Below are 27,316 nucleotides of genomic sequence, written 5' to 3' on the forward strand. Positions count from 1 at the left end.
CTCATGCACAGTATGATATGCAGTGAAATGCTTACACAACTGCTCGTGGCCTAAAGAAACAGAAAATTAAAGTTGAAAATAAAATAACTGTATAAACAAAATACACAGTATAGAAATATATAGGAATGTATGAAGAAATATAAATATATATATACAATAACGGCAACTGTACAGTATTAAGTGGAAATGAAGAACTATAATGTCCAGTGTTGTGCAATCCACATTTGTAAGTCTTTTGCAGTGCAAATATGCTTTTAGTGATGAAGTGATTCGATTAGATGTTCAATGTTTCATCGTAACTTCTGATAAAAAGCTATGTACGCCATTTTTTCTGCCAATAAACAGGAAACGAAAGGTGAAATTATGCTGGTGAAAGTCAAACGTTTCACTTTGTTGGCCTTGAAAGATTACGTGCATTTTATTCCTCACAGAAGTCGGTTTGCAGCAGCGAAAAACACTGAAAACATGCAAACATCTTTTTTTAAAAGAGATTTGAAACTACAATTAATAAAAGAAAACTAATAACATAATTTTGTAGGGCTAAAATATATTTGTATAGTTTTTTTTTAAATATTTTGTCAATATATTTGTTCTAATCTGAATTTTAAAACAAATGCATATACACTACACATAAAACCTTAAATATTTATGCATTTAAGTAGTAGTGCCTGTTATTTACTACATGTTGAGTTTTAATTCAGTCAGTGAAAGAAAATCAAAAAACAATTACGAGTAGGTGTGGGTTCAAAAAGATCGATATTAGCTTGAATAACACGATATCGATTCATTAAATCCTGAATGATTTTTAAATATAAATTTATTTTGACAGAATCTCAGGTTAAAGCTCACAAAACTATTTCAACAACCACCAAACAGCTAAAACAGTAAGTGAGAAGCACAAAGATGTAAACGCAGAGCGTGGATCGTCCACAGACGCCGTCGGCGCTGAGAGTCGACCGCTCACAGATCCTGAAGCTGCAGGTTTCGTCACTCTGACCAACACTGACTGAACCAGCAGCAAAAGAAGATCAAACTGCGCTTCACGTTTGATAACCATGCTCATGAGCTCCCTCTGACTTTGGCTGCTGTACTTCCAACAAAACCTGCTTCATGTTTCTCTGTTGGATCCTCAGTTACACCTGCTGTGATGCTCACACCTCTGATGAAGTCTCAGTGTCAGCTTTGGTTTATACACAGATATAAAACATGGATGTGTGCTGATAAATGATCAGAATTAGAATATTTCTGACTGTCAAAACTGAATCGAATCGGTTATAGAAATCAGCGACGATACTCAGCCCTAAATAACGGGCACGGTAGGTGTGGTTCCGCCCCGGGCCGCTGGGGGTCGCTGGAGTTGCTGTGACTGTCGGTTGGCTCCGAGCCAAACAAAGCGGATATTAGGCGGACGTTGTCGGTTAGCAACAAGTCTGACAACAGCGGGCTGCAGCGGGACAGCTGTTAGTCCGAGAACAGCGGCTGACCCGGGTTAGTTACTCTCTGATCTCAACCGCGCCAATATGGAGGGCCGACCGGGGCGCGTGTGCTGCGCGCGACGGATCCACCCGCTGTGAGGCTGTGGACCAGGCGCGTGAAGGAGTCCGTCCACGTCCCCGGCGCGTGTTTAAAAATGATTCATTAGAGCGGAGCTAACGGCTAACGGCAGGATGAAGCACCGCAGCTAACTTTATTTACACTCGCACTCACTACAGGGACACGGGACTGCTGGGTGACGTCATGGACTGCCTGCTGGACTTTGAGGATTGCGTCAAAGACTCACCTGAGTTCAGGTAAGCGCGCGCGCGCACGCACACACCAATCTGCGCATGTTCACTTGTAGTGATGACGCTTTATTTATTTTATTCAGGCTGGCTCTGGATCAGTTTGAAACAGATGTTTCACAGCTGGAGACAAAACTGGACAAGGTACAAGTACTACTACCATTACTACCATTACTACTATTACTACCATTACTACTATTACTACTTTACTACCACTACTGCTGTAATAAAAACTGTTAGAGAGGCATGGAGACAAGGCACAAGTACTTCCACTACAAATAGTGGTAGTACTATTTGTACTAGGCTACTGATACTGCATATACTAGCGCTAATACTGCTAGACAGTACAAATACTGTAGCTAATACTATTACGATACTAGTTGTAATTTCACAGCTAATAGTAGTACTACAAATACTGTTAATACAGCTGTATACTCACTACTAGTACTGATGAAGTACTGTTAGAAGCTAACTGTTACTAGTGAGGCAAGCTGATTGGTCTGTACTGTCTGTTTCTAAACAATCAGGTGATGAAGCTGTGTGGGAAGATGGTAGAGGCGGGACAAGCGTACAGCACTGCCAATAAGCTGCTACTGAGCGGCCTAGCTGAGCTGTGCACCAATCAGACGAAGGACAGCGTGATCACAGTAAGCAGCTCCTCGATGCATCTGAAAAAGAAGAAATCGCTGCATCCGGTCGTCCAATTTACTTTCAGCTCCCGACGCCCCACAACGTCTGCTCTGTTTCCTCTGAGTTCATTTATCTAACACTACCAGCTAATAAGCCAGGAAGGACTAATGACCTAACATGTCTGCTCAGTTTCTCGGTGGGGTGTTGGGGCATTTCCTGTCTGACTTCCTATTTCCTTCCTCTCAGACCTGCTTGAACCAGTTCCACCAGGGCCTGCAGGAGATGGTCAGCTTCCACACTGTGAGTCCACGCTCAGCTGTACTCGTGTTTGTTCGTCTGAGCTCCAGCAGAGACTCATGTGTTTGACTCGTGTGTGTGTTTCACCTGCAGATGTTGTTTGATCAGACACAGAGAGCCATCGGCCAGCAGCTCACTAACCTCTGCACGCAGTAAGGCATCACTCCGGGGGGCTGATCAGTATGTCGGGGTTCCCGGGTTCAGTGTAGAGGCCGTTGCCACAGTAACAGTAACACAGTTTAGCTCTGAGCACCGGCAGAGCTGCTCTGGTGATGACACTGCTGCTCTTCATCTCTCTGAGGTTCCTGCCCCAGTTGGCGGAGACCAGGAAGGAGTTTGTCCGGATCGGCGAGGATCTGGAGACGGCAGCGACGAAGAACGCTCAGGTGTCTCGACATAAAGCCGCCGACGCCGAGCGGGCAAGTCACCTGCTGCTCGCTACACGCAAATGCTACCAGCACTTCGCCTTGGATTACTGTCTGCAGGTGTGACACCTGAGTGTGTTTAACATTGATGACATGAAGGAACATCAGATGCTTTATCCTCTATGTCCTAATTTTCAGCTCAACACCTTCAAGACTCAGCAGAAGGTCGACATCTTAAACTCTGTGAGTGAAAACACAACTCGTGGGTCTGTGTGATGTCATAGAGGGGGGACATACCTGATACGACCATCTTCGTGTACTGACTCAAGTTTGCGTTTCCAGATGTTCTCCTTCGTCCACGCTCAGTTCACCTTCTTCCACCAGGGCTTTGACCTGCTAAGAGACCTCGAGCCCACCATGAAAACCATGGCAGCGCAGGTCTGTGACCTCTGACCTCTTTGTGCTGGTTTGTGTGGTAGCCTCGGTGTGGAGTAACGGCTGTGTACACGTATGTGTTTGTGTGTGCTCCACAGCTGTCACAGCTGTCTGCGGACTGCACGGCCAAGAGGAAGGAGCTGGAGAACAGACACCTGCTGGTCCAGCAGAGGGTAAGGAGTCTCACAGATCAGCACATCTGTCCCAGCAGACGCTGCAGACAGATGTTAGATATGTTGTTCAAGGAGGGACGAATACATTTAGACTCAAAGCAGAACGAACGCTCTGAAACACGCGTGTGTTTGTTCTAAGGACGCTTCAGGTGAGCCGATGGTCAGCGCATGTCCTGGCAATGATGACATCATCCGGGGTTACCTGTTCAAACGCTCGAGGAGGAAATCTAAAATGTGGAAGAGGTAGAGACCCGCAGTGTCACATGGCCTGCTGACCTTTGACCTCAGTGAATCCTTCTAACTTGTAAACCTGTTTCAGATCCTGGTTCACCATCAGAGACAACCAGCTCATATACAGGAAGTCCCACAAGGTGAGACCCGGCCACTCAATCAAAGAACAGCTAATCAAAGGGATCGATTTCACTGCCTGATAACTGATCAGCTCAATCAAGAGGTCTGAATTTGTTCCCAGCTGGACGTTCTGTTTATGGTGGTTTAACTTCTGATTGGATTCACACCCTGTTACAGCCATTAAACAGAGTTCAGCTCCTCGGATTGATTACATGTAATCAAATCCAGCCTTAAATCCACCTGCGGGAGAAAATTACTGCCCAGCTCCAGCTGAGATCACAGCTGAACACACCTCACGTGACTTCATGTTGGTGTGACAGGTGTCCCTGAGATTTCTCTGGAAGCTGACCGCTCTTCCTGCTTTCATTCAGAACAATCGTTAGCATGTTTTTGTCTACGTTTATTCATTCTGCAAAATTTACTTTTTTCTTTCTGTTCACAAATTTTTACATCAGAAACTCAAGTTTAACATTTCTAAATCAAAATGTTCACATGATGACAGAAAATTAAAAGTTCAGCTTAAATCTGGAGTGAAATCGGTTTTAAAGTGGACCTCCTCTGATTATTACCTGCTCCGTGACACTTCAACAGGAGAAGCTGTGATAAACTGTGAGTTTAGAGCTCACAGGGTTTACTCTGTGTACTGAGCTCATTATTAATCCGTTGGTCATGGTTGATATGAACATCCATGACAGGAAATAATGAAACACTGAAAAAGGTCCACTTTAAAAAAAAAAATCAGTATTTTTCACTTACTCTGATTCGACGCTAAATTCAAATAAAAACAAAGTAGAAACCCTCCAGACAGTCAAGTTACACTCCACTGGTCCTGGAATCACAGGAAGGCGTCCGGTTATACCACCTCACACTTAGGTGAGTTTTCTGCTTTTAGTGTTTGAAGAAAGAATTTCATGGATGAATGTTAGTTGGAGGAAGAACTGCATAAAAGGATGGTGATGATGTTGGTGAGGATGGTGATGATGATGGTGAGGATGGTGATGTTGCTGAGGATGGTGATGTTGCTGAGGATGGTGATGATGATGGTGAGGATGGTGAGAATGATGGTGAGGATGGTGATGATGATGGTGAGGATGGTGATGTTGGTGAGGATGGTGATGTTGGTGAGGATGGTGATGTTGCTGAGGATGGTGATGTTGCTGAGGATGGTGATGATGATGGTGAGGATGGTGAGGATGATGGTGAGGATGGTGATGATGGTGATGATGTTGGTGAGGATGGTGATGATGATGGTGAGGATGGTGATGATGTTGGTGAGGATGGTGATGATGTTGGTGAGGATGGTGATGATGATGGTGAGGATGGTGATGTTGCTGAGGATGGTGATGATGTTGCTGAGGATGGTGATGATGTTGGTGAGGATGGTGATGATGATGGTGAGGATGGTGATGTTGCTGAGGATGGTGATGTTGCTGAGGATGGTGATGATGTTGGTGAGGATGGTGATGATGTTGCTGAGGATGGTGATGATGTTGGTGAGGATGGTGATGTTGCTGAGGATGGTGATGATGTTGGTGAGGATGGTGATGATGTTGGTGAGGATGATGATGATGTTGGTGAGGATGGTGATGTTGCTGAGGATGGTGATGATGTTGCTGAGGATGGTGATGATGGTGGGGATGGTGATGTTGGTGAGGATGATGATGATGCTGATGATGCTGAGGATGGTGATGATGTTGCTGAGGATGGTGATGTTGCTGAGGATGGTGATGATGTTGCTGAGGATGGTGATGATGGTGGGGATGGTGATGTTGGTGAGGATGATGATGATGCTGATGATGCTGAGGATGGTGATGATGTTGGTGAGGATGGTGATGTTGCTGAGGATGGTGATGATGTTGGTGAGGATGGTGATGTTGCTGAGGATGGTGATGATGCTGAGGATGGTGAGGATGGTGAGGAAGGTGATGTTGCTGAGGATGGTGATGATGTTGCTGAGGATGGTGATGATGTTGTGAGGATGATGAGGATGGTGATGTTGCTGAGGATGGTGATGATGTTGGTGAGGATGGTGATGTTGGTGAGGATGGTGATGTTGCTGAGGATGGTGATGTTGCTGAGGATGGTGATGATGATGGTGAGGATGGTGAGGATGATGGTGAGGATGGTGATGATGGTGATGATGTTGGTGAGGATGGTGATGATGATGGTGAGGATGGTGATGATGTTGGTGAGGATGGTGATGATGTTGGTGAGGATGGTGATGATGATGGTGAGGATGGTGATGTTGCTGAGGATGGTGATGATGTTGCTGAGGATGGTGATGATGTTGGTGAGGATGGTGATGATGATGGTGAGGATGGTGATGTTGCTGAGGATGGTGATGTTGCTGAGGATGGTGATGATGTTGGTGAGGATGGTGATGATGTTGCTGAGGATGGTGATGATGTTGGTGAGGATGGTGATGTTGCTGAGGATGGTGATGATGTTGGTGAGGATGGTGATGATGTTGGTGAGGATGATGATGATGTTGGTGAGGATGGTGATGTTGCTGAGGATGGTGATGATGTTGGTGATGGTGATGATGTTGCTGAGGATGGTGATGTTGCTGAGGATGGTGATGATGTTGCTGAGGATGGTGATGATGTTGCTGAGGATGGTGATGATGGTGGGGATGGTGATGTTGGTGAGGATGATGATGATGCTGATGATGCTGAGGATGGTGATGATGTTGGTGAGGATGGTGATGTTGCTGAGGATGGTGATGATGTTGGTGAGGATGGTGATGTTGCTGAGGATGGTGATGATGCTGAGGATGGTGAGGATGGTGAGGAAGGTGATGTTGCTGAGGATGGTGAGGATGGTGATGATGTTGCTGAGGATGGTGATGATGTTGGTGAGGATGATGAGGATGGTGATGTTGCTGAGGATGGTGATGATGTTGGTGAGGATGGTGATGTTGCTGAGGATGGTGAGGATGTTGGTGATGATGCTGAGGATGGTGATGATGTTGGTGATGGTGATGATGTTGCTGAGGATGGTGATGATGCTGAGGATGGTGGTGATGCTGAGGATGGTGATGTTGCTGAGGATGGTGATGTTGCTGAGGATGGTGAGGATGTTGGTGATGGTGATGATGTTGCTGAGGATGGTGATGATGCTGAGGATGGTGATGTTGCTGAGGATGGTGGTGATACTGAGGATGATGGTGATGCTGAGGATGGTGATGTTGCTGAGGATGGTGATGTTGCTGAGGATGGTGAGGATGGTGATGATGGTGAGGATGGTGATGATGTTGGTGAGGATGGTGATGATTATGATGTTGCTGAGGATGCTGATGATGTTGGTGAGGATGATGATGATGGTGATGTTGGTGAGGATGGTGATGCTGAGGATGGTGATGTTGCTGAGGATGGTGATGATGGTGAGGATGGTGATGTTGGTGAGGATGGTGATGATGTTGGTGATGATGGTGAGGATGGTGATGTTGCTGATGATGATGGTGATGTTGGTGAGGATGGTGATGATGCTGAGGATGGTGATGATGCTGAGGATGGTAATGTTGCTGAGGATGGTGAGGATGGTGGTGAGGATGGTGATGATACTGAGGATGGTGATGTTGCTGAGGATGGTGAGGATGGTGGTGAGGATGATGATGATGGTGATGTTGATGAGGATGATGATGATGGTGATGTTGCTGAGGATGGTGATGTTGCTGAGGATCATGATGACGAGTCATGTTGAATCCCACGCCGCAGGAGGAAGCTGTGGTTCTGTTTGAGGATCTTCGACTGTGTGCTGTCAAATCTCTGGATCACGTGGACCGACGCTTCTGCTTTGAGCTGCTCTCCGTCCAGAAGTAAGACAGTGAACACGGCGTTTTCACACCTGTAGGGTCATGTGATATGGCGTTAATTGACCTGTTTGTTTCCAGGTGTTGTGCTCTGCAGGCCGACTCGGAGCAGCTGAAGCAGGCCTGGCTCAGTGCTCTGCAGGGCAGCATCGACCTCGCCTACAGAGAGCGAAGCGACACTCAGCTGATGCAGGCCGGTCCACACCACGACCACGATACACTCACCTCTGAATATTACAGCTAACTCCCCTCCCCCATCCGTTTGGCTGACGAGTTCTTCCTCTCTATGTGCAGCCTAAGGAGCTCCCCCCTCTGCATTGTGGCGGGGACGTCTGTCCGGGCCCTCCCGCCCAGAGGCCGGCAGCATTGAGCGTGGCCCTGAGGGGCCTTGGGAACCAGAGGTGCTGTGACTGCGGGGAGGAAGAGCCTCGCTGGGCCTCCATCAACCTGGCAGTCACCATGTGCATCGAGTGCTCGGGCATACACCGGTAACAGCCCAGGTTTCAGGAGGACTTCCTCCTCATTTCTTCTTCACTGCTTTTTAGCAGGTGTCAGGCTTTAATCTCGCCCTTTGATCTTTCATCAACCTTCTCTGTCCACACACAGCCTGTGGGAACCATGAGAAGTACTCACTGGTGTTTGGTGATCTTCATAGTTTACTGTCAGAAGATGAAAACCAGCAACACGTTGGCCGATGTTCTTCTTTCTCTGTGTCTGCAGGAGCCTCGGAGTCCATCTGTCGAAGGTGCGATCTCTCACTCTGGACTCCTGGGAGGCCGAACAGCTGAAGGTAGAAGCGAAACACTCTGCACTGAAGCTTTAACACTCCGGCATCATAAAGTGAAGAGCAGACCGTAAAGTGAGGAAGCTGTCAAATATAACGCCACGAGGAGAAACGAGAAAGCTCAAAAATCAGATTTCTGCCTCTGTGTGAACCAAACACCCTGAACTAATAACAAGCCGACAAATCGCTGCTCGGTCATTGAATCATTTCAGGAAATTGCTCTAAACAGTCTCTAAAAGGCAATCAGCTGTTGTGGAAAATAACACAAGAAGTTCCCGGCTTCTCTGGATCTTTATGTTTGAAAACCCACCAAACTGATCCCAGAACAGCCCAAACTGCCTTCACCTGTCCCGAGTCTAACCGGGAGAATCTCACAGTGCTGCTCATGTCTGACGTTGAAAAAAAATCAATGAAGAATCGATCGCAGGCCCAGATTCTAAAATGTGAATGCTCCTCCTCAGCTGCTGTGCGTTCTGGGAAACGATGTGATGAACCAGATCTACGAGGCGCGGTGTTCAGAGGAGGGACGAGTCAAGCCCCGAGCCGACAGCCCGCGGTAAAAACACGAGCCGCTGAAAGGAATCGGCTTTGGTTGAACGTGAATGTTGGAAGCAGAGACTCAGCATCCTGTTTTTCTCCCTGTCAGGGCCGAGAAGGAGGCGTGGATCAAAGAGAAATACGTGGAGAAGAAGTTTGTCCAGGCCAACGGCGCTCGTAAGTCCGACCGTCTGCACATTGTAACTAGAATTTAAGAAGTTTGTTTAAACTGGAACTATACCTTATCAGCGCATTCATCACTGCAATAATCTATTACTTTTACATTTTACTGCTGTTCCTGCCGCTGCTCTGAGCCTCACTGCCCCCTGTAACACCTGACCCATCACGCCTCTCTGCTGCAGCACCCGTCTGTTCACTTCCTGTCCCGTGCACGACAGCTGTGCGGTTGGCTTCCTCTGTCAGTGCTCGCATCGGCGTGTTACGGCGTCCTGTTGCGCTTCAGCACTAATTTAAATTTATTGTGTTTAGAAAAAAATGTTTTCTGCGTTTTCTGTTTCAGAGCATCATCGTCATAAGGACTCAGCCATGCTACGTCTCTATCAGGCGTCTTTGGCAGGAGACCTGGTTGCCATGGCGTCCATGTTGGCCGAGGGGGCGGAGGTCAACGGGAGCGTTGGCGAGGAGGAGGGCCGCACGCCGCTGATCGGAGCAGCGATCGGGGTGAGCATGCACAAAGAAGAGGAAATGTTACTGAAGGCACCTTTTATTGATTATTACTCATTAATAACATCACTGACTCCTAACTGACATCATCATCGTTGTTATTAGTGTTATTATCAGTAATATTATTTCTGCACACTGAGCCTTTAGAGAGCTGTGATGTAAACAGAATACAAACTTCGTTGCTGTCACTGTTTCTCTCGGCTGCCTGCAGGGGTCGCTGTTGGCGTGCGAGTTCCTGCTGCAGAACGGCGCAAACGTCAATCACAGAGACCTTAGAGGACAGGGGGCGCTGCACGCTGCCGCCACTGCTGGTCACACCGGGTAACCACACGAACACAGACATGCACACACACACGCACACACAGCATGAGCTCGAATCAACGCTGCTGGTTTTAATTGACCGTTGCAGACAGGTGTGCCTGCTGCTGAAGAGAGGAGCCAATCAGTACGCAGTGGATGAGAGAGGTCATGACCCTCTGGCCATCGCCGTGGAAACGGCCAATGCTGACATCGTCACTCTGTGAGTCACAGGAAGTGTTTCCAGCCTTAACATTGTTTCCACGGCATCCTGAAGATCAGAAAAGCCCACTGATGTATGAAAAAGTCGACACGTGACGTTTCACATTTCAGACCGTGACCAGAGTCCAATCATAAAGTTTCTCGTACGTCAAGGGACTGATCTGATTGGTCGAGGCGGGTCTTCAGAGCGCTGTGGAAACACACGACCGATAACGGAGTCTTTCAATTCCTTTGTGAACTCTTTTAACGTGATCATGGCTCGTGTGTTTCAGGCTCCGGATGGCCCGGATGAACGAGGAGATGAGGGATTCGGAGGGAGTCTTCGGCGCCGCGGGTTAGTCGACTCCAACATTTGTCTCACGTTTGTCTTCAGCTGAGAAGGAAGGTGAAACCAGATGGCTGAACGAGCGTCACGCAGAGCTGCTGCAGTCCAAAAATGAAAATAAAGATTATGTCCTTTATCAAAGTTTTGTAGCTAGGTGAAATCTGATTGGTTATTTTAAAGGCGCACTCTTAATGACCGGAGCAGGAACTGTAAGTGTAACTTTCGTCGTCACGGAGACGTCAAAACGCTTTGAAAGTTTGTCGGCTTTTCCTCAACTCGACCTTTCAAACCTGTTTCCCTGTGATGCAGAGTCCTGCTGGGCGTGCTCACAGTTTCTGAAATGGTCGCGAACCTTTACCTGAACCTGGGTTAGGTTGGGGTTAACCTGTGAACCTGATTGGCTTATATTTCCTCTGTTGATTGGCTCTTTGGAGGCAGGGGAGAGGCCAGGCCTCCTCCCATGATGTCTCCTGTTAACTTGTGACTGTCGTGTTGTCCTCAGGAGATGATGAGACGTTTCAGGACATCTTCCGGGACTTCAGCGACATGGCGTCACATGACCCGGAGCGACTGAGCCGGCGGCACTTCAGCCGAGGAGGGGCGGAGGAAGAGGAGGAGGGGTAGTGTTGAAAGGATGGAGAGCGGTGACGGTAACAGTGTAAATTATTCTCTCACGAGTACCAGCCCACGCAGGAGGAAGACCTCAGACACCTTCTTCTTGGATTACCGTTGACGGAGAACCGTTACCGACCTTCAGATAACCACGAGTGCAGCTGAAAATATTTCCTCTCATATTAACCTCAGATTATTGAATCTAAATATATTTTATCTGAATAATCACGTCTTAACTCTCATGAGAGGAGATCAATGTTACAGAGGTTTGTCCTCAGTCACGCAACTTTACTTCAGGATGTAGTTACAGCTAGCGCCCCCTGCTGGGCACAGTTAATCGGTTACTAATTTACTGTGAAGACACTGACACGTCCTGAAAAACTTCCAACAGCACTTTATGTCCTCACAATTCAGACAGCGTTCCAGAAAACGTTTCCAGATGTTTCCGCTCCTGCGCCGAAAAATAGGAATCACCGAAAGCTGGAGCGGATCGCTGGGAATGAAGGCGTTTTATGTGTGAAAGGTGGTGCTGTTTGAGCTCTGACAGCTGATGGAGCTACAGCCTCCACCTTTTGTTTTAATCTGTCTCTGTTTGAAAGTCCAAACACTTCACATCCCAGCTTGGTAATAACGAGGAAATACAACAACAGTAACATGTGACCTAACCGCACAGTGAAGGGTAATAACAGGCACGTTTTGGTATCGTGGTTTTTAGATGTTTATTAGACTGAAACGTCTTTAATGTAATAACAAATACAACGACGGGGAAACGAGAGACAATATTTTAACACTCTGAAACCCTTTGAACAATAAAATGTTTCATATTTGGAGGTGAATCTTTAATATAGTGACGTTTTTGTGGTAAAGTGTTTTTACATTCTGGGACAAATTCGGATTAAATTGATCCAAAGTTCTCCCTCGTTTGAAGGTCATGTAAATAGTTATTACCTCGAGTCTTCTGCTGTATTTCACAGTAATATTTACAACTGGAACCAGAAAAACGTGTCTGTGAACGTAAACGTTTCAGCTGTTACTGTAAATATTTGGCTGTCGTTTCCACGTTTTTACCGAGCTGTGACGGAGCGTGAAGCCGTGATGAGCTTCGCTGAAAGTCTGATGTACGGTGGGAGGAAGAAGCGTCAGGGTTGAATTTAATAACCTCCCTAAATGCCCCGCGTTTAACAGTGTGTCCAAAAGGGATTTCAGACTTTTGCTGCTCATCTGTTTTTGACTGTTTGTGTGAATGAACGAGGCCGCGAGGCTCGTCTCTGACTGAATGTTTGACACAGCAGGACGCGTCGAATCACGCCGATGACGCCGTTCGTTACTGCTGTGATACTACTGCTCAATAAAACCACTGAAGAAGAGTCTCTGATGTTTGTTCTCACCAATCACGCGGCACTTTGAGCTCCAGCTGTTTGAAACATACAGTTTGCTACAGTAATTCGTACCTGTGGATTTCACAAGCTCCGCCCACCGTCTGCGCACCTGCGAGCACAGATGTAAAAAATAATATGCTTTCTGTTTGTTGTTCTCTGAAAAACATTTAAAAATTAAACATCCAAACATGAGCCCATGAGTGGAAATAAAAACCAGGGCGGGACTAAAACTTTACCTGAATGAAGGGGTGTGGCCTAACATTTCAAAATGTCTGTTTTTTTGTTTTAAATAAAGTCTGATGTTTCTGATGGGCTGAGTGAACATTTCATTTATTAAGAGCACGCTCAGTGTGAAATCACAGGCCTGTGTTCACAGCTGGGAGGGGTCTGTTGTTATTTACATGTCACAGTAAACTGGGGCTGTTTGTTTCAGCCAATCACAAACAAATGCTGCTGACTCAGGACTTTTGCACAGTACTGTAGTTCATCCCATGTTTCCATCAGACACTGAAAACAAGTTCTGTGTGCTGCTCAGACCTGCAGCTGCTGCCAGTGAACGCACCTTTAATAGGGGCAGCTCGGGCTGCATTCACTGACCGATGAGCCACACGCAGCTCTGATCCTGAGTGGGTCACACGGGTAGATTTATCGCTTAAAAACCTCAAATTGAGTTCCTGAAATCCTGAAAACAGGAAGTTTTTCATGCCTGTTATTTAAATGGTCTGGGTAATATTTGTTAGCATTAAGGCTGTGAACCCTGACAGGTCAGAAGGACAAAACTGAAAAACTGGAAGCCCTCCTTTCCCCCCCACATTCTTATCCACTGGGCCGCATGTTTGAGCGCCCTGCACAGAATTACAACTGGATTGTTTTTCCACCGTTTTCTCCTCTGCTGCAGTTTCTCCTCAGGAGCTGAGATGCTCCGTCAGCACATTTAACTTCTTTGATCAGACACAGGAAGCAGAAACTCCTTTAATCATAATTACACGTGTATTTTCAATAATTACAATCATAAAAAACCACAAAGACGTTTTAAAGCACTCATACATTTGTCTCCCCAGGCAGACGCAGACTCTACCTGTTCACAGGTGAGAAACATCTACCCAGTACCTGAAGCTTTTCAAAATAAAAGGCCTCCAGTCTGAATAAACGCTGCTTACAAGCCCCCAGCTACGGCGGTTAAACGTCCCACTGTCCTCTAAAACCTCAAATGCCTCTCAGTCCTGTGCCTTCTTCCTCTTCTTCGTTGTCTCGGTGTCTTCTGTCGTTTTCCTCTTCTGCCTCTCCTCCACCTGCTCCATAGCGTCCCACACATCATCACCTTCGTCTTCCTCCTCCTTTACCTCAGACTCCGCCTCCCCTGCAGTTGCCCCTCCCTCCTGCAGGTCTTGGCTGGCGAGCAGGAGGCAGTTGAGACGGGACTTCAGGTAGACTTTGTGCTGCAGTTTGCGGTCCTCCAGGCTGTGGATGCGCAGGAAGCGGTCCAGGCCGCAGGACGCCACCAACGGCTGGGAGGCGTGGCACTGAAGCCCCCTCACGCCGCCCGCCAGCCCCTTGACACAGCCACGCACCAGGCCCTTCCTCAGGTCCAGCAGGGCGATGTGACCCTGGGTGTTGCCCACCGCCACCGCTGTGCCGTCAGGCGTCAGAGAGATAGCGGTGAGCGGGTACTCGCCGTACTCCGCCTCCAGGACAGGACGCCTCTGAGGAGACGAGGGGTCGAACACGTGCACCTGAGAGAGAGTTTCAACATAACTTTATTTTAAAAAAACAAAAAAACAAAGCAGGTCATCAATTGACAGATTTAAACTTTATTTTCTGCTGCTTAATTATTATTATTTTATTTGTTTTTACACCTAAAAGCATTTTTTCCACTGATCAGGAATCAACACCGAGGATACTAAAGACCTCAAAGGGAAATCACTATTATTGTTTCTTTTTAGAAACACTTTAGAAATTATCCACAGCTTTAACTTCAGTTGTGTTGTTTTTGTCTTAATAATTTTATGGAATATCCCTTTAAACTTGTAAACCTGGAGGAAATTTTAAAGATCATAAATGTATGAGAGAAGAGAAAGTAAACCTTAAATCAAACACCTTCTGAATGGAGAGAAAACTGATGAGGAATCGGTCCGAAACCAAACTGACGATGGCTTTGATAATAAAATCATCCATAATTTTAGCCTTAGTTTGTTTTACTCAGACAGTTTGTTGTTGTCCTTTAATATTGCTCAAATGTTAGCCGACTTAGAGAAAAAAATATAATACATGTAGAGAGCTGAGGATTTACACGAGCTTTAATTTTGTCATAGACTTAAGAAAACTTAAAATTAAACACTTTTTGAACGGAGTCTGGTCTGACTTTTGAGCCAATTCTGAGCCAGACGAACGTTTACAGATCACACAAACCAGATGTTTGTGATAAGCTTGACCTTTAACCCGGGCCAAAGTAAACTTTAAATGGGTCTTCTTTAAAAACACGTTTTGTCCTGCTGAGGGTGAATCACAGCTACACACCTGGTGGTAACCCGTGCAGGTGACCACTTTGTCGGAGTCCGGGATGAAGGCCATGTCCCGGACCCAGTAGGGCCGCCGGAGGTCCAGCCAGTCGTCCCGGAGGTTCTTGGCGCTGAACGCGGGCTGCTCGGGCCTCTGGAGGTCCCAGATCTTCAGGCCGTTCTCCTTCCCTCCGGTGGCCACCTTGTTTGGGTTCGCCGGGCTCTGCCGCATCCTGCACACGTTCTTCCCGGCGTCCACCTGTGTCACGGGCTCGTCGCCGCCCTCTTGCCTCCACACGCGCAGCGCGCCGCTCTCCGCGCAGGTGACCAGTGCGTCGCCGCCCAGCGCCGCTAGCCCGGAGAAGCAGCCCTCCGCCGGGTCCCCGCAGCGCCGGCTCTCGGTGAACGCGCCCTTCTCCAAGCTGAACGTCTTCACGGTGGCGTCCACGCAGCCCACCAGCAGCTCGCTCTCCGCCGCGTCCCCCCAGCACAGCGCGCGGACCTCCTGGTCTCGACTCAGGTGGCTCGTGTTGCAGAAGTTGAAGGCCTGTTTCCGGGACAGGCTGACCCCCTTCAGGATCCCGGTCTCCGAGCCGAGCCACACGGAGCACAACCGGCTCCGGTCCCCCATCACACCGGACTCACACACACCAAACCAGCCGAAAAAAAACAGGACAGCTCCGGGTCCGCGTGGATCCTCTGTAGGCTGTGGCGCGTGTCTAAGTCGTCACACTACAGCTGGAGTTAGTAACAGACAGTGTCACGCGGTTCAAAGCTAAGAAAAACTTTCGGCAGTACAATTAAAATCAAAACAGTATAAATAAAAATACTTACACGACCAATGTTCTGGTATTGTTTTTTCTAGAATCATTTGTCATACTAATAAAGTTTATTTTTTCCAAAAAGACAGTTTACGTCATTAGGAAGCGACCGATCCCTTTGCGCATGCTCATATGATACAGGTAGTCACCATTTTGGCTGTGTGGGCTAGCAGAGGCTAGCTGTGGGTGTAATCTTCCTCAGACCGTCGTTACTTCGTTCAGGTTTATTTCTTCCAGTGGACAGAGGGGGGTTTCCGCCCTCAAGCCCAAACTCAAAGCTTTCTTCGTCGGGGAAATGGACGGAGAGGAGGACGATCTAATGTCCGGGAACCGCTCCGGTAACGCTTATGCTTTGTTTCCTATTTAAACGACTAACAGGACAGTACTGACCAACTGTAGTAGCTAACTGAATACTAACTGAATTCGAGCACCATGAGCGCGTCCTAGATAAACATGATGCAGAGGTGGGTTGTGATCACGCGGAGGGATCGTTGTTTGTGTTTCGGGGTTAGCGACAGCATCGGCGCCAGTTTCCAGCAAACATGTCCCGGTTTAGCGTCACGACCGGCTGGCAAACATCTCCTGAGCTCTCCGTCACATTTACCTCCAAAAGACTGAAACACGCGGTGATATTTCAACGTTATATCCGTGGAGGAAACCAGCGGAGCCATCCAACACGAACCCGGCAGAAAGCGGCCTTCCACCGAGCCAAGCTAAACCATCAGTGTTTGTTGGCCTGATTACATAACAAACGTTTCATAATCAATATAACCGGTTAGACATGATACACCAAAGAGAGCCGAATCAATACGAAAGCCTTAAAGATGAAGTCTGCTCATGTAGGTGGACTTTATGTTTTTGTCACGCGGTTAGCCATGAACCTAAAATTGGTCACTTTTAAAGTGAAGTTTGGCGAGCAGCTGCAGAGGATCCAAGTGTTTGTTTTTGAGCTGTTTACAGACCAGCTGATGACATCGTGTGATCATTACGGAGACTTTTTAACACTAGAAACGTTTCCTAAGCTGTAGCCTGTTTGACCGTTAATGTACAGAACGGTGGATATTCTGATGTGACTGTAGTGTAATCTTCTACTTCTCACTGCTGCTGTCATATGTTCTATCCAGTCCTAATAAGCCATGATCCTTGAAAAGCACGATTATTTCTTTGAAAGGCAGTTTATCGAAGGGAATGCAGAGAAAGCTGTTGTGTACCGGTAGTTTTCATTCAGTTTTACTTTGGCAGCTTGGTAAAGTTACTGCATACTTTTTGCAGCTCCTATAAATGCTTTTAAAAAGGACTGAATTTAACATGAATGTTCCGGATGTGTTCTTGTAGATGATGGAGGCGGCACGCCGGTTCAGGATGAACACCCAGCATCAGATGGCGAGGAGATGAGGAGCGCCGGGCGCCGGTCTGAGGTCAGAATTCATCTCATTGATTCTGCAGATAATTCATTGACATCATCAGTTTTCAAACGTTTATTCTGAGCCGTTTCGTCTTTGCATTTTAAGTAGTGCCTGAAATTCATACTTCAAATCAGGCGGATTTACACGGACATGGACAGCTGATCTTCCATGTTTGGAACCGTGTGGGATGAGCTCTATGTATGATATTATGAGAGTGTTGTTTTTCCCAGCATGTCAGTGATTGATCAGTACCGGAGCTGAAAGAGTCACAGGTTAGAGAGACAGATGTTGCAACAGCTGGAAAACATGAGGTCGACACATGGATTGGTGCTGCAGCTGCAGTGATGTGGACGCTGTCAGTATTTGTTACGTTTGCTGGAACAATGGCGGCTCCGGTCTGTTCGGACTGTAAATATGACAAACACCGTCTGCAGACCGCCGTGATCGGGCTGATAAACTTTCTTTGTTTTTGTCAGGACGAGGGCAGCAACGACGAGGACGACGCCATGGTGACAGGTGGCGGGGCCAGCGGCTCTGACAACGAGGACTGCCGCAGGGCCGACAGCGACTCGGAGGGCGAGGGCCCCGGGGGCCGTGATGACAAAAGTGACTCTGAGGCGGAGGCGCCGAGGCCCGCCGACAGCGACGATGAGGATGGCTCATCTTCAGTGAAACGCAGGGTGAGCGCGTCCGAGGAGGAGGAGTCGCCGCCAGAGAAACGCAGGACGAGCGGCTCAGATAACGAGGCCTCATCGCCGCTCAAACACGGAGCATCTGACAACGAGGAGGGGGCGTCGCCGCCGCCCAAGCGGAGAGGGAGCAGCTCGGATGTGGAGGAGCGGCCCAAAGCGGCGGCAGAAAGCGATTCTGACAACGAGGATGCCAAAGCCGCGGCGTCCCCAGAGCGCCGCTCCAATGCTGACAGTGACTCTGACACAGAGACGCCTGCCAGACGCAAGGCGGCGCAGATAGACTCGGATGAGGAGGAGAAACGGGAGGAGGAAGGAGGAGGGGAGAAGTGGAAGGGGGTCATGCAGTCAGACAGCGAGGAAGAGGAAGGGCGGAGGAAGGCTGCAGCAGGAAGTGATGGAGAGCAGCAGGAGGAAGAGGAGAGGCAGCAGAGAGGTGACAGCGACGAGGACGACGAGAAGCCAGGTACGCGCGTGGCGGTAAGCCACTCCCCCAGGCAGACTTCAGTTGAACCGTTTTGTGACAGGAAATGATGTCGTTACTCCAGAAACACTGGACTTCCTGATCTGATCAGTTTGATTCAAATTAACATGAAGATAAACGAGCAGCTCTGGGTTCAGTGACCGAGTGACGGCGTTATTGAGCGATCGAACTAATGACTGTTTCTATGGTTACAACGCTCTTACATTGTGGACGCGTTACTATTGTCAACACAGACGGTTGAAGCTGTTTTCAGTTTACCAGGGGGCGGGGCAAAACAATCACATGACCAATTTAAGATGACACAGCAACAAGTGTTGACTTTAAAATATATATCAGTTTTTAAATTGTGTTGATCGGCCGTGAAAAACACGAGTTATGATTAAAAATGTTTATTTCTGAATAAAATCGTGAAGTTTAGAAGAAACACAAAAACTGTTTCTAAGGAAAGAGCTCGAAAGCACCAAGAAAAAGAAAAAACACCCCTTTCCTATTGGTGGAAAAATGTACCATGTCGACCAATCAAGAAATGATATGACAACATGGCATTTGGTTGTTTAGGAAGAAGGCGGAGTTTTAGGAGTGACGGCGGTGAGAGATTTGTGACGTTTGGCGTGTGTAGTTAGTGTGTAGTTTTGTTGTGTGTCAGAGCAATGAGGTGACTGCTGAATGTCACAGTTTTGCCAAAAAAAGACAGATTACAGTGTAAACACTGGAGTGACACAGCTGCAGGTGTCAGGTGGCGTTCTCCTGCATCGTGCAGTGGACACAGACATTTGTGACATCTTATTAGATTTTTCTGTAAATAGTTAGAAATGAAAACACCTTGGCTGCATTTTAGGTAAATAGCTGCAAAGGTTTTAAAAATGTCCAATTTATATTTCGAGTTATGAAAATGATCCGTTAACCATGTTTGTGGTGGTTACAGGTTGCGAGGTTGAACAGGATGAAACGAGGCGAGATGCTTTTAAAGTCTGCGCTCTGAGAGGGTTCAACTTTTTTTGTTTTGGTTTTTTTAATAATGCAATAGTTACTTTTCCTAGTAATTAGTTACTGTGATAATATAGTAACTCAGTTACTTTTTTCAAGAAGTAACTATAAGTAATTACTTTTTCAAAGTAACTTTCCCAACACTGTCCGGGTTTGCGAGGTAAACGTCGCCGCTGTCGTGAAGCAAGTCTGTGGTAAGGTGTACCCATCCAGCAGGGCCACAGTGATCACACACGTGACACACACGCCGGCTTCACCGACTAAAGAACATGTGATCACTTTTAGTAATGGTAAACACGTTCTCTCACAGACTTTCCTTTGGCGTGCTGCTCGTTGTGTTCGTGGTCAGACGGAGACGGAGTCACCCGCCACGTTCGCCGGTTCTGTTAATATTTCAGTTCCGTTTTAGATGCTGTGTGAGTAACCAGTGAGCTTTGTGTTTGCAGTGAAGAGGAAGAAGGCCATCCTGTCCGACAGCGAGGACGAGGACGAGGAGAAGGCAGAGAAACCAGGTAACGCAGACCTGACGGCTGGAGCAGGATCTTTGTTTGGATTCTCTGCTGAAAGTAAAAGTTGATGCTGCGAGGTAAAGCAGCGCTGTTGTGTGACGTTTGTCGCTCTCGACGGTCTCCTCAGTGGCGAAGAGGAACCGGGCGGTGTCAGACGACGAGAACTCAGACAGTGACGCCGACTTCGGGGGTCCCGATAAAAGTTTGGCCGCCAAACTGAGAGAGCTCGGCTCAGACAGCGAGAGCGAGGAGGACGACCGAGCGAAGGCGGCGGGGAACAAGGACGAGAAAGCGCTGTTTGGCAGCGACAGCGACTCCGGAGAAGACCAGGAGGAGTGAGTGCTGACGTGGAAACACCTCGCAGAAAACTCAAACCCCCCTACAGGACAGCCTGAGGGATGCAGCTACCACCCCTGCAAGAAGACACATGCAGAGTTTTAATTTCAAAATAAAGAGTTTAATTCTGTGGCTGCCAGGAGCTGATGTGCCTGTTCTGTTGCAGGAAGATGATCGCAGACATCTTTGGCGAGTCTGGAGATGAGGAGGAGTTCACGGTAAGCCTCGATGTCGCGTCTCCGTTCAAAGACAAAAGCGAGATCAGCCGCGAGCAGTTCCCGTTTCACAAACTGTCGTCCTGCAGGGTTTCAACCAGGAGGACCTGGAGGGCGACGGCAAGGCGAAGCAGAAGGTGCAGGCGGAGGAGGAGTCAGACTCTGACGAGGGCGTCGACCGCAGCGGCCAAGAGTGAGTCTGCTGATCAGCAACACGATTTTAAACAAGCGTTGTTGTTTCTGCTATTAAGTGTGTGTGTGTGTGTGTGTGTGTGTAGCACCAGCATGATGTCAGACTTCGACATCATGCTCGCCCGGAGGAAAGCCATGAACAGCAAGAAGAGGCGGCACCGCGATGGAGGCACGTTCATCAGCGACGCCGACGACGTGGTCAACGCCATGATCACCAAGATGAACGAGGCTGCGGAGGTGCGCACGCTGCTCTCGCCCCGTCAAAATAAAAGCCTCACAAATCTCTGAGCTGTGATCCTCACCGACTCTGTGTGCATTTGTTTTTATTTGCAGGAAGATCGAGCTCTGAACAGCCAGAAGAAACCAGCGCTGAAGAAGCTCATGCTGCTGCCGCAGGTCGTCATGCACCTGAAGAAGTAAGAGCTCCGTGTTAGCTTATAGTTGAAGGCTTACGTGCTGAGACCAGCGCCAAAAAAAAGCAGGTCCTTCTCCTCCGTGACTGCATTGAAGACTCTTATCGTTTGTCCCTCAGGCAGGACTTGAAGGAGACGTTCATCGACAGCGGCGTGATGTCGGCCATTAAAGAGTGGATCAGCCCTCTTCCTGACAAATCTCTGCCCGCTCTCAGGATCAGAGAGGAGCTGCTCAGGATACTGCAGGAGGTGAGCGCTGAACGCGGCACATCGTTCTTCAGCTGCGTCTCTAAGATTCAGTCGTTCATGGTGTGTTTCGTCCTGCAGCTGCCCAGCGTGAGTCAGGAGACGCTGAAGCACAGCGGCATCGGGCGGGCCGTCATGTTCCTGTACAAACATCCCAAAGAGTCTCGAGCCAACAAAGACCTCGCTCTCAAACTCATCAGTAAGGCCATGCTCCTTTTCTGTAGTTTCCCTGTCTGGCCGTGGAGGCCGCGGTTTCTGAACTCTTTCTCATCTCCAGACGAGTGGTCGCGGCCGATCTTCGGTCTGACGTCGAACTATAAGGGGATGACGAGAGAGGAGCGGCAGCAGAGAGATCTGGATCAGCAGATGCCTCAGAGACGGCGCCTAAGGTAACGATGATCGCAACATCCGACCTCCTCTGATTCCATCGTCACCCAGACGACACTAACGTTCTTGTTTCTGCTTCATATCTGCAGCGATTTAAGTTTTATTTACATTATCCATAAAATTGCTCATATATTTGACTTTATTAGAATCGCTGTCAGCCGTCGTTAGGTTTCAGACCTTTTCCACAGTGAGTCGTCCGAACCATGCAGTAGCTACAATACTGACCGACCCCCCCGGGCTGATGTCTGCTCTGTTTTCAGCGTCCTCTTCCTGTCATGTGATGATGCTTGTCTCTCACCTGAGAACAGTTTAACCCTCATTCTCCATCTTCTGCTTGTGTCAGAGTGTCAGGTGTTTTGTACAGGTGGAAACCCCCCCCCCCCCCCCCCCCCCAGTGCGTTTGCTATATCTGTGCGCCGCATTCCCACCGCTGTTCACTCTAAAGTCACTCAGCACGGCTTTACCTGAAACCCATTTGAAAGCTTCGCCTTTCTCGATCTTCTCTTTGAATATTGTGAGATGATTTCTAAAGGTCGTAGTTAGCGTGAGGCGTAGTTTTTCCTCTTTCACTCCTCTTCCTCCGTCTCATCCCCAGTCAGCCTCAGAAGGTGGAGAGGGCAGAGGAACCTGATGTCTTTTCTCCACCAACCAGGTTCAGTCCTGACGTTGCATGGTTGCACTGAGTGACCAGGTTTACCTTCTTTAACGCGTCTCTGCAGGTTTTACATCCCTCTGTCTAAAGCTTAGTAACTCCTCAGATACCCACAGCAGCACCAAAGTGACCAGAATGAATCCCTGAGACTTAAATGACTTCATGAGTGCAGCTGCACGATTTAAAGGTGACCCGTTCTGCTCATTTCCAGCTCCTTTTTCATTCTTGGACTCTAATAGAGTCTGTTTGCATAATTTGCAGTATAAAATAAGCCTCCTCTAAGTATCCTCTGATTGGCTGCTCCTCACAAACAGGTGGGTGGAGCTTGTGAGATGAAGCAGAATTGGCCGGTTTGAATACTTTGCATTTATTTCAGAGTGATTCAACTAAAGAAAATGACTGAAGCTGAGATTTTATATTTGATTCAAGCCCTTCTTGTAACTCTGTTTTTACCACCTCCACTCTGAGCTCATCTAGCTATCAAAATAAGTCAGCTTAGAAACGCTAACATTAGCTTGGGCGCGTTTCAGGCGGACTGGATGCCACCCGGTGGTTGAAACTGGTACTGCACCGGAGTGGAGGACTGCCTTATTTCAGCTTCGGTCCATATCTGCGACACAAACTAATACAGTCACAGCTGCTGATACTTTTAATATCCACTGTAGACATTAGGGGGCGCTGCTGCACAGAGGGGTTAAACAGAGCAGAGACTGGAGCCTGTTTCTGTAACGGCAGTGTTAGCCGTGTGTGTTTTACTGCCCTAACGATGTGGAGCTCGGGCAGGGCTGAGTTTGTTCCGTGCGGGAAGTTTTGGCGCCGACTAACTCGCTCGGAGTGACGTGCTGCTAACAGCATGGAGGCTCAGCCGGTGAAGAACATCGCTCAGAAACCTGCGAGGTGCGGCGGAGCTACTTCACACTCGAAGTTGAATTCATGTCTTCTTCTTCTGTTTGTAGTTCTGGAGGTCAGACGCCTCGCAGAGACCTGGAGAAGCAGCTGACCGGAGAGGAGAAGTAAGTTCTCAGACATCTGGGGGCGGGATTTGTCATAACTTCCTCCTCTGTCGTCTGGAATTTTGTGCCGTGTTTAAATTCCACCCTCATTAACCTGAACGCCTGCTCCCAACAGAGCTCTGCGGCCCGGAGACCCCGGGTTCTGCGCCCGGGCTCGAGTCCCGATGCCCTCAAACAAAGACTACGTGGTTCGGCCCAAATGGAACGTGGAGGGGGACTCCAGCAGGGTGAGTGGTCACACGGGCCGATGGCGTGTGCTTCAGGGCGTGGCTACACTTCAACTAAACAGCAGAGCGCCCCCTTTAGGCACAGTCCTATGAAATATCCAGAGTTTAACATTTGGTTTCAGTTTTTTCGTAATTGAGTCAAACAAATTATTTACTCACGATTTACAAAATGAATCACAAATACAAAATTCCAAAATTAAACAAATATATTTTAAACCTCTCTAAGAGCGAACGCGTTTTTAAAGAAAAAACAATACGAATAACAATAAAGAACTTTTATATAAACAGTCAGTTTTCTGAAGTTTAAATAAAGTTGAAACAAACACTTCAACACTTTTGTGCTGGAACAGACATCGGGTTATTTTCTGCTTCTATTTGATTGTAAAGCTCTGAACAAGGAGTTTACCTGCTGTCAGGAGCTGAGCTGTGATTGGTCCTTTGTAGAGCGGCTGTAAGAAGGCCATCAGCCTGCTGGAGAAGCACAAACGGCGTTTCGCCGAGCAGAGAAAATTGGGGCGGCCGCAGGGAGCTGTGAAGATCAGCATAGAGGGAAACAGAATGCCCCTGTAGCTCCCCTGCTCCCCTGCAGGGGGCAGTAAGTCTGTCTGCATGGTGTGAAGAGCCTGACTCACCGGCAGTGTGCAGACGTACAGTGGAGGCAAAGTTATCCAACCCCCAAACAGAGTTCACTGAACACAGCGAAGAGCACACGATCGATCACACTTCAGTCATTCAGACCTCTAACGTCAGACCAATCACTGATAAACCTTCTGATCGTGTCATAACCAACGGACAAAACCTTAACTTTAACAAACTAATGTACTCAGAGGTCATGTGACCTCATACGCAGTGCCTGGGGTTGAATCATTTTCCTTCCTGCTGTATGAACACATGAACATCTCTGCTGCAGCCGTCGAGCACCTCTGAGCCTAATAAACACCAAACTCATGCACTAGAGAGAGATAATCACTAAGAGACTGGAAGTAACGTTCCACAGGTGAGAAGGTGTGCAGTGTGTGGGACAGTGTACCTGTAATTTGTATGGCTTCATTAAATAAAATACATTTACTGTAGAAATGAGTCAGCTGACCCGGAGGAAGAAATGTTTTCACTTTGATATGGAATCAGCCACACGTCCAGCAGCAGGCTTCCAGAAGCTGTCCAATCAGAAGCAAATAGATGTTCAGGGAGGAGGGGAGTTAAAGCAGCTTGTTTCACACAGAGCGAGGGGGCAGAATGAGACAAATAAAGCTTATTTTGAACTGTAAATGGTCTTTAGGAACAGTCTTCCCATCTGATGGCTCTGAACGAGGTGTTTGTGAAACATCTTCCTGCATGAGCAGTGAAGTGTGCGAAACAAACCGGTTGTCTTTGTGTTGTTACCTCAGTGTGTGATTACAAGATGTAAATCCTGTAACTTCCTGTTCTGTGTGTCTGTCTGCCTCCAGGGTCCGGTGAGGAAGAGTTTGTCCCGTGTTGATAAACAGATGCGTAGATTTGCTGACATCCGGCGCCTGACGAAGACGGGTCACGCTGTTAAAATCAGCGTGGAAGGCAATCGAATGCCGCTCTGATTCTTTTTTTTTTTTTTTTTTTTTTTTTGCTCTAAACTCAGTAGGATTTATCGTTTTTACTTTTTATTGTTTTGTTTCTGAACAAACCCGCAGCTTTGCCCTCCTCAGGTCCAGCTCTGCCTTACTGAAAAAAGGGGCTGTTGTCAGACCGTGTTGGCTTCAGTTCAAATGTGTTATCTGCTGTAAACTTGTCTGTCCTCTGAACAAAACGCATGAAAGACTCCAAAATGATCCAAAAATAACGTTTCCTAATGCTAACAGTTTAATTATTTGCTTTATTGTTCAACTTGTGTTAGCAGTTAGCTTGATTAGCTTGACCTGAAAATCAGCGATAGTCGCAGTGTTAACAAATACTGGCATCACATAGTCTTTTCTTTTCTGTTTTTTTTATTATTTTTTTTATTTTTTATTATTGGCAGCATTTTTATCTCAAAGTCTAAAATGTTAGCGAGTGTTTGTATTTCTTTAAAATGAAGCTGTTATTTATGATGATGTTGTATCAAAAGCTGAGTCATGTTAGCAGTCATCTACATTTGATATGCTACGGAGCTAATAAAATCTGTAAAAATAGCCTACTGTTTTAGTTTTACCTCGGCTCAGAGTGAGTTGGCTGTAAAGCTAGCATAACAAAAATTATGATGTTATTGTTAGCAATCTACATTAGCTTTGTCTTGAAAAAAAAAGTGCAGCAATAGCTTATATTAGCTAGCTATGTTAGCCTTATGTCAAAACTATTAAGGTCTGTAAGCTTTCTAAGCCAACATTCATGTTTATCTATATGCTAACAGTGAATATTGAACTATGGCCACATATTATTATCAGCCCTGTCACTTTACTTTCTTGTGTTCTTTTGAGTAGAACATCGTTGTTCGCCTTTAAATTGGTGGTGATGCACGGTTCATTGGGCGGAGTTAGTGATCACATGTTTTAAAGTAAACCATAATAGTTTCTAGCTATCAATAATGCAGACATCAGTAATTTAAGCTAATGCTATAAACCTTAATAATTCTAAGGAATGGTTAACATAGATAACTTCAAAGTGAAACTAACATCAAAGCCATTTTAGCTTTGTTAACTGGTTGTTTTGGTAGCTAGCATTGAGCTACATTAGAAAAAACAAATTAATTAAACAAATGCTATCATATTAGCTAATGTTAGCTTCACCTTAGAGGTGACAGCTATTTTTAGCTGTCAGCAAATTACACTGTTATTATCTTAGCTGGTTTGGAGGTGAAGCTCATTTTATTTATATTTATCTCTTAGCCCAGTTTTGGAAGTTAGCATGATAGCACTGGTCTTAGGTAAAGCTAATTTAACAAAGGCACTGATTTTTGAAGGTAGCATTGCAGATAAAATGTTGATTTTAAGCGTTTGAGCATTTTTGGCTAACATTAGCATAATGTCATCTGATTTAACTGGCTGAGTTCTTAACAATAGCTAATGTTAGCTGTGAGCTAGCATTGTCCTAAACATATGTATTCTTATGTAATCTTCAAGCCATTTGCCTACATTTAAAGACTAAATTGCTCTGTGGTATTAGCTTGTATTAGTAGTTAGCTTGTTTTCTTTCTTTCTTTTTTTAATATATTTTGTAAACTGCCATGCTGACAGAGTTGGTTAAAGATGAACGTGTTGTGTAATCAGAGGATCATTTTGGAGTTTCTTGTCCAGAGTACATTCAAGTTCTCTGGTTTGGATTTGAGGGTGAAGTCTCGTCTGCGCTCTCCGTCTCTGAATGTGAAGGTGTTTGTATTTTGCTGATAGTCTGGTCCATTATCTCCCTTCTCTGCTCCCATAGCAGCTGTACAGAAGTCCTCGGTGGATGAGTTCACACAAGAAATGCCGGGACTCTGATTGATCCAGATCATTCGTGGATTGTGTGAACCAGCCGTTCTGTGTGCACTGTTCTGGATCACATGATCTTTTCTTAATAAAGACTCAACAAAAACTCACCTGGCTGTACGCATGTTTATTTCTGGGAGCA

At 47.0% G+C, this 27,316-nt stretch overlaps 3 protein-coding genes across 5 annotated transcripts; 2 read left to right on the forward strand and 1 right to left on the reverse strand.

The window, feature by feature from the left end:
* Nucleotides 1–1,364: 1,364 nt before the first annotated feature.
* LOC113036327 (arf-GAP with coiled-coil, ANK repeat and PH domain-containing protein 2) lies at nt 1,365–12,992 on the forward strand. Of its 2 annotated transcripts, none has more exons than XM_026192614.2 (23): nt 1,365–1,616; nt 1,713–1,790; nt 1,868–1,925; nt 2,309–2,428; nt 2,658–2,711; nt 2,802–2,860; nt 3,010–3,193; nt 3,272–3,316; nt 3,416–3,511; nt 3,607–3,681; nt 3,821–3,924; nt 4,001–4,052; nt 7,749–7,849; nt 7,925–8,036; nt 8,138–8,331; nt 8,564–8,633; nt 9,089–9,183; nt 9,274–9,341; nt 9,685–9,845; nt 10,060–10,169; nt 10,258–10,368; nt 10,640–10,701; nt 11,195–12,992. In XM_026192614.2, exons 2-23 carry the CDS (start codon nt 1,738–1,740, stop codon nt 11,314–11,316), a joined length of 2,106 nt encoding a protein of 701 aa, XP_026048399.2. In that variant the 5' UTR covers nt 1,365–1,616; nt 1,713–1,737; the 3' UTR covers nt 11,317–12,992. The 2 variants fall into 2 exon arrangements, with proteins under 2 accessions (XP_026048399.2, XP_026048400.2); XM_026192615.2 differs by having other exon boundaries at nt 1,393–1,488.
* Nucleotides 12,993–13,637: 645 nt separating this feature from the next.
* On the reverse strand, nt 13,638–16,146 carry wdr74 (WD repeat domain 74). Its single transcript, XM_026192616.2, has 3 exons — nt 16,016–16,146; nt 15,201–15,919; nt 13,638–14,416 (listed from the first exon to the last, which is right to left on the reverse strand). Exons 2-3 carry the CDS (start codon nt 15,810–15,812, stop codon nt 13,901–13,903), a joined length of 1,128 nt encoding a protein of 375 aa, XP_026048401.1. The 5' UTR covers nt 15,813–15,919; nt 16,016–16,146; the 3' UTR covers nt 13,638–13,900.
* On the forward strand, nt 16,119–27,284 carry iws1 (interacts with SUPT6H, CTD assembly factor 1). Of its 2 annotated transcripts, none has more exons than XM_026192613.2 (15): nt 16,119–16,340; nt 17,338–17,420; nt 17,885–18,563; nt 20,015–20,080; nt 20,205–20,412; nt 20,580–20,631; nt 20,718–20,821; nt 20,907–21,057; nt 21,154–21,236; nt 21,353–21,482; nt 21,561–21,678; nt 21,757–21,868; nt 23,475–23,531; nt 23,647–23,758; nt 25,207–27,284. In XM_026192613.2, exons 1-15 carry the CDS (start codon nt 16,298–16,300, stop codon nt 25,330–25,332), a joined length of 2,124 nt encoding a protein of 707 aa, XP_026048398.2. In that variant the 5' UTR covers nt 16,119–16,297; the 3' UTR covers nt 25,333–27,284. The 2 variants fall into 2 exon arrangements, with proteins under 2 accessions (XP_026048398.2, XP_080145355.1); XM_080289229.1 differs by lacking the exon at nt 16,119–16,340 and adding an exon at nt 16,769–16,841.
* Nucleotides 27,285–27,316: the final 32 nt, after the last annotated feature.

Source organism: Astatotilapia calliptera, chromosome 14 (genome assembly GCF_964374335.1).
Source record: "Astatotilapia calliptera chromosome 14, fAstCal68.1, whole genome shotgun sequence".
Lineage (NCBI taxonomy): Eukaryota > Metazoa > Chordata > Actinopteri > Cichliformes > Cichlidae > Astatotilapia > Astatotilapia calliptera.

Excerpts from the sequence above, each read along its gene's own strand:
- LOC113036327 (XM_026192614.2), top strand. The coding sequence starts at position 1,738 with ATGGACTGCCTGCTGGACTTTGAGGATTGCGTCAAAGACTCACCTGAG. Across the intron at positions 2,861-3,009 it reads CTCACTAACCTCTGCACGCA|GTTCCTGCCCCAGTTGGCGG; the intron begins GTAAGGCATCAC and ends CATCTCTCTGAG. Across the intron at positions 3,512-3,606 it reads TGAAAACCATGGCAGCGCAG|CTGTCACAGCTGTCTGCGGA; the intron begins GTCTGTGACCTC and ends TGTGCTCCACAG.
- wdr74 (XM_026192616.2), bottom strand. The coding sequence starts at position 15,812 with ATGGGGGACCGGAGCCGGTTGTGCTCCGTGTGGCTCGGCTCGGAGACC. Across the intron at positions 14,417-15,200 it reads CCTGCACGGGTTACCACCAG|GTGCACGTGTTCGACCCCTC; the intron begins GTGTGTAGCTGT and ends ACTCTCTCTCAG.
- iws1 (XM_080289229.1), top strand. The coding sequence starts at position 16,784 with ATGATACACCAAAGAGAGCCGAATCAATACGAAAGCCTTAAAGATGAA. Across the intron at positions 20,413-20,579 it reads TCCGGAGAAGACCAGGAGGA|GAAGATGATCGCAGACATCT; the intron begins GTGAGTGCTGAC and ends GTTCTGTTGCAG. Across the intron at positions 20,632-20,717 it reads GAGATGAGGAGGAGTTCACG|GGTTTCAACCAGGAGGACCT; the intron begins GTAAGCCTCGAT and ends GTCGTCCTGCAG.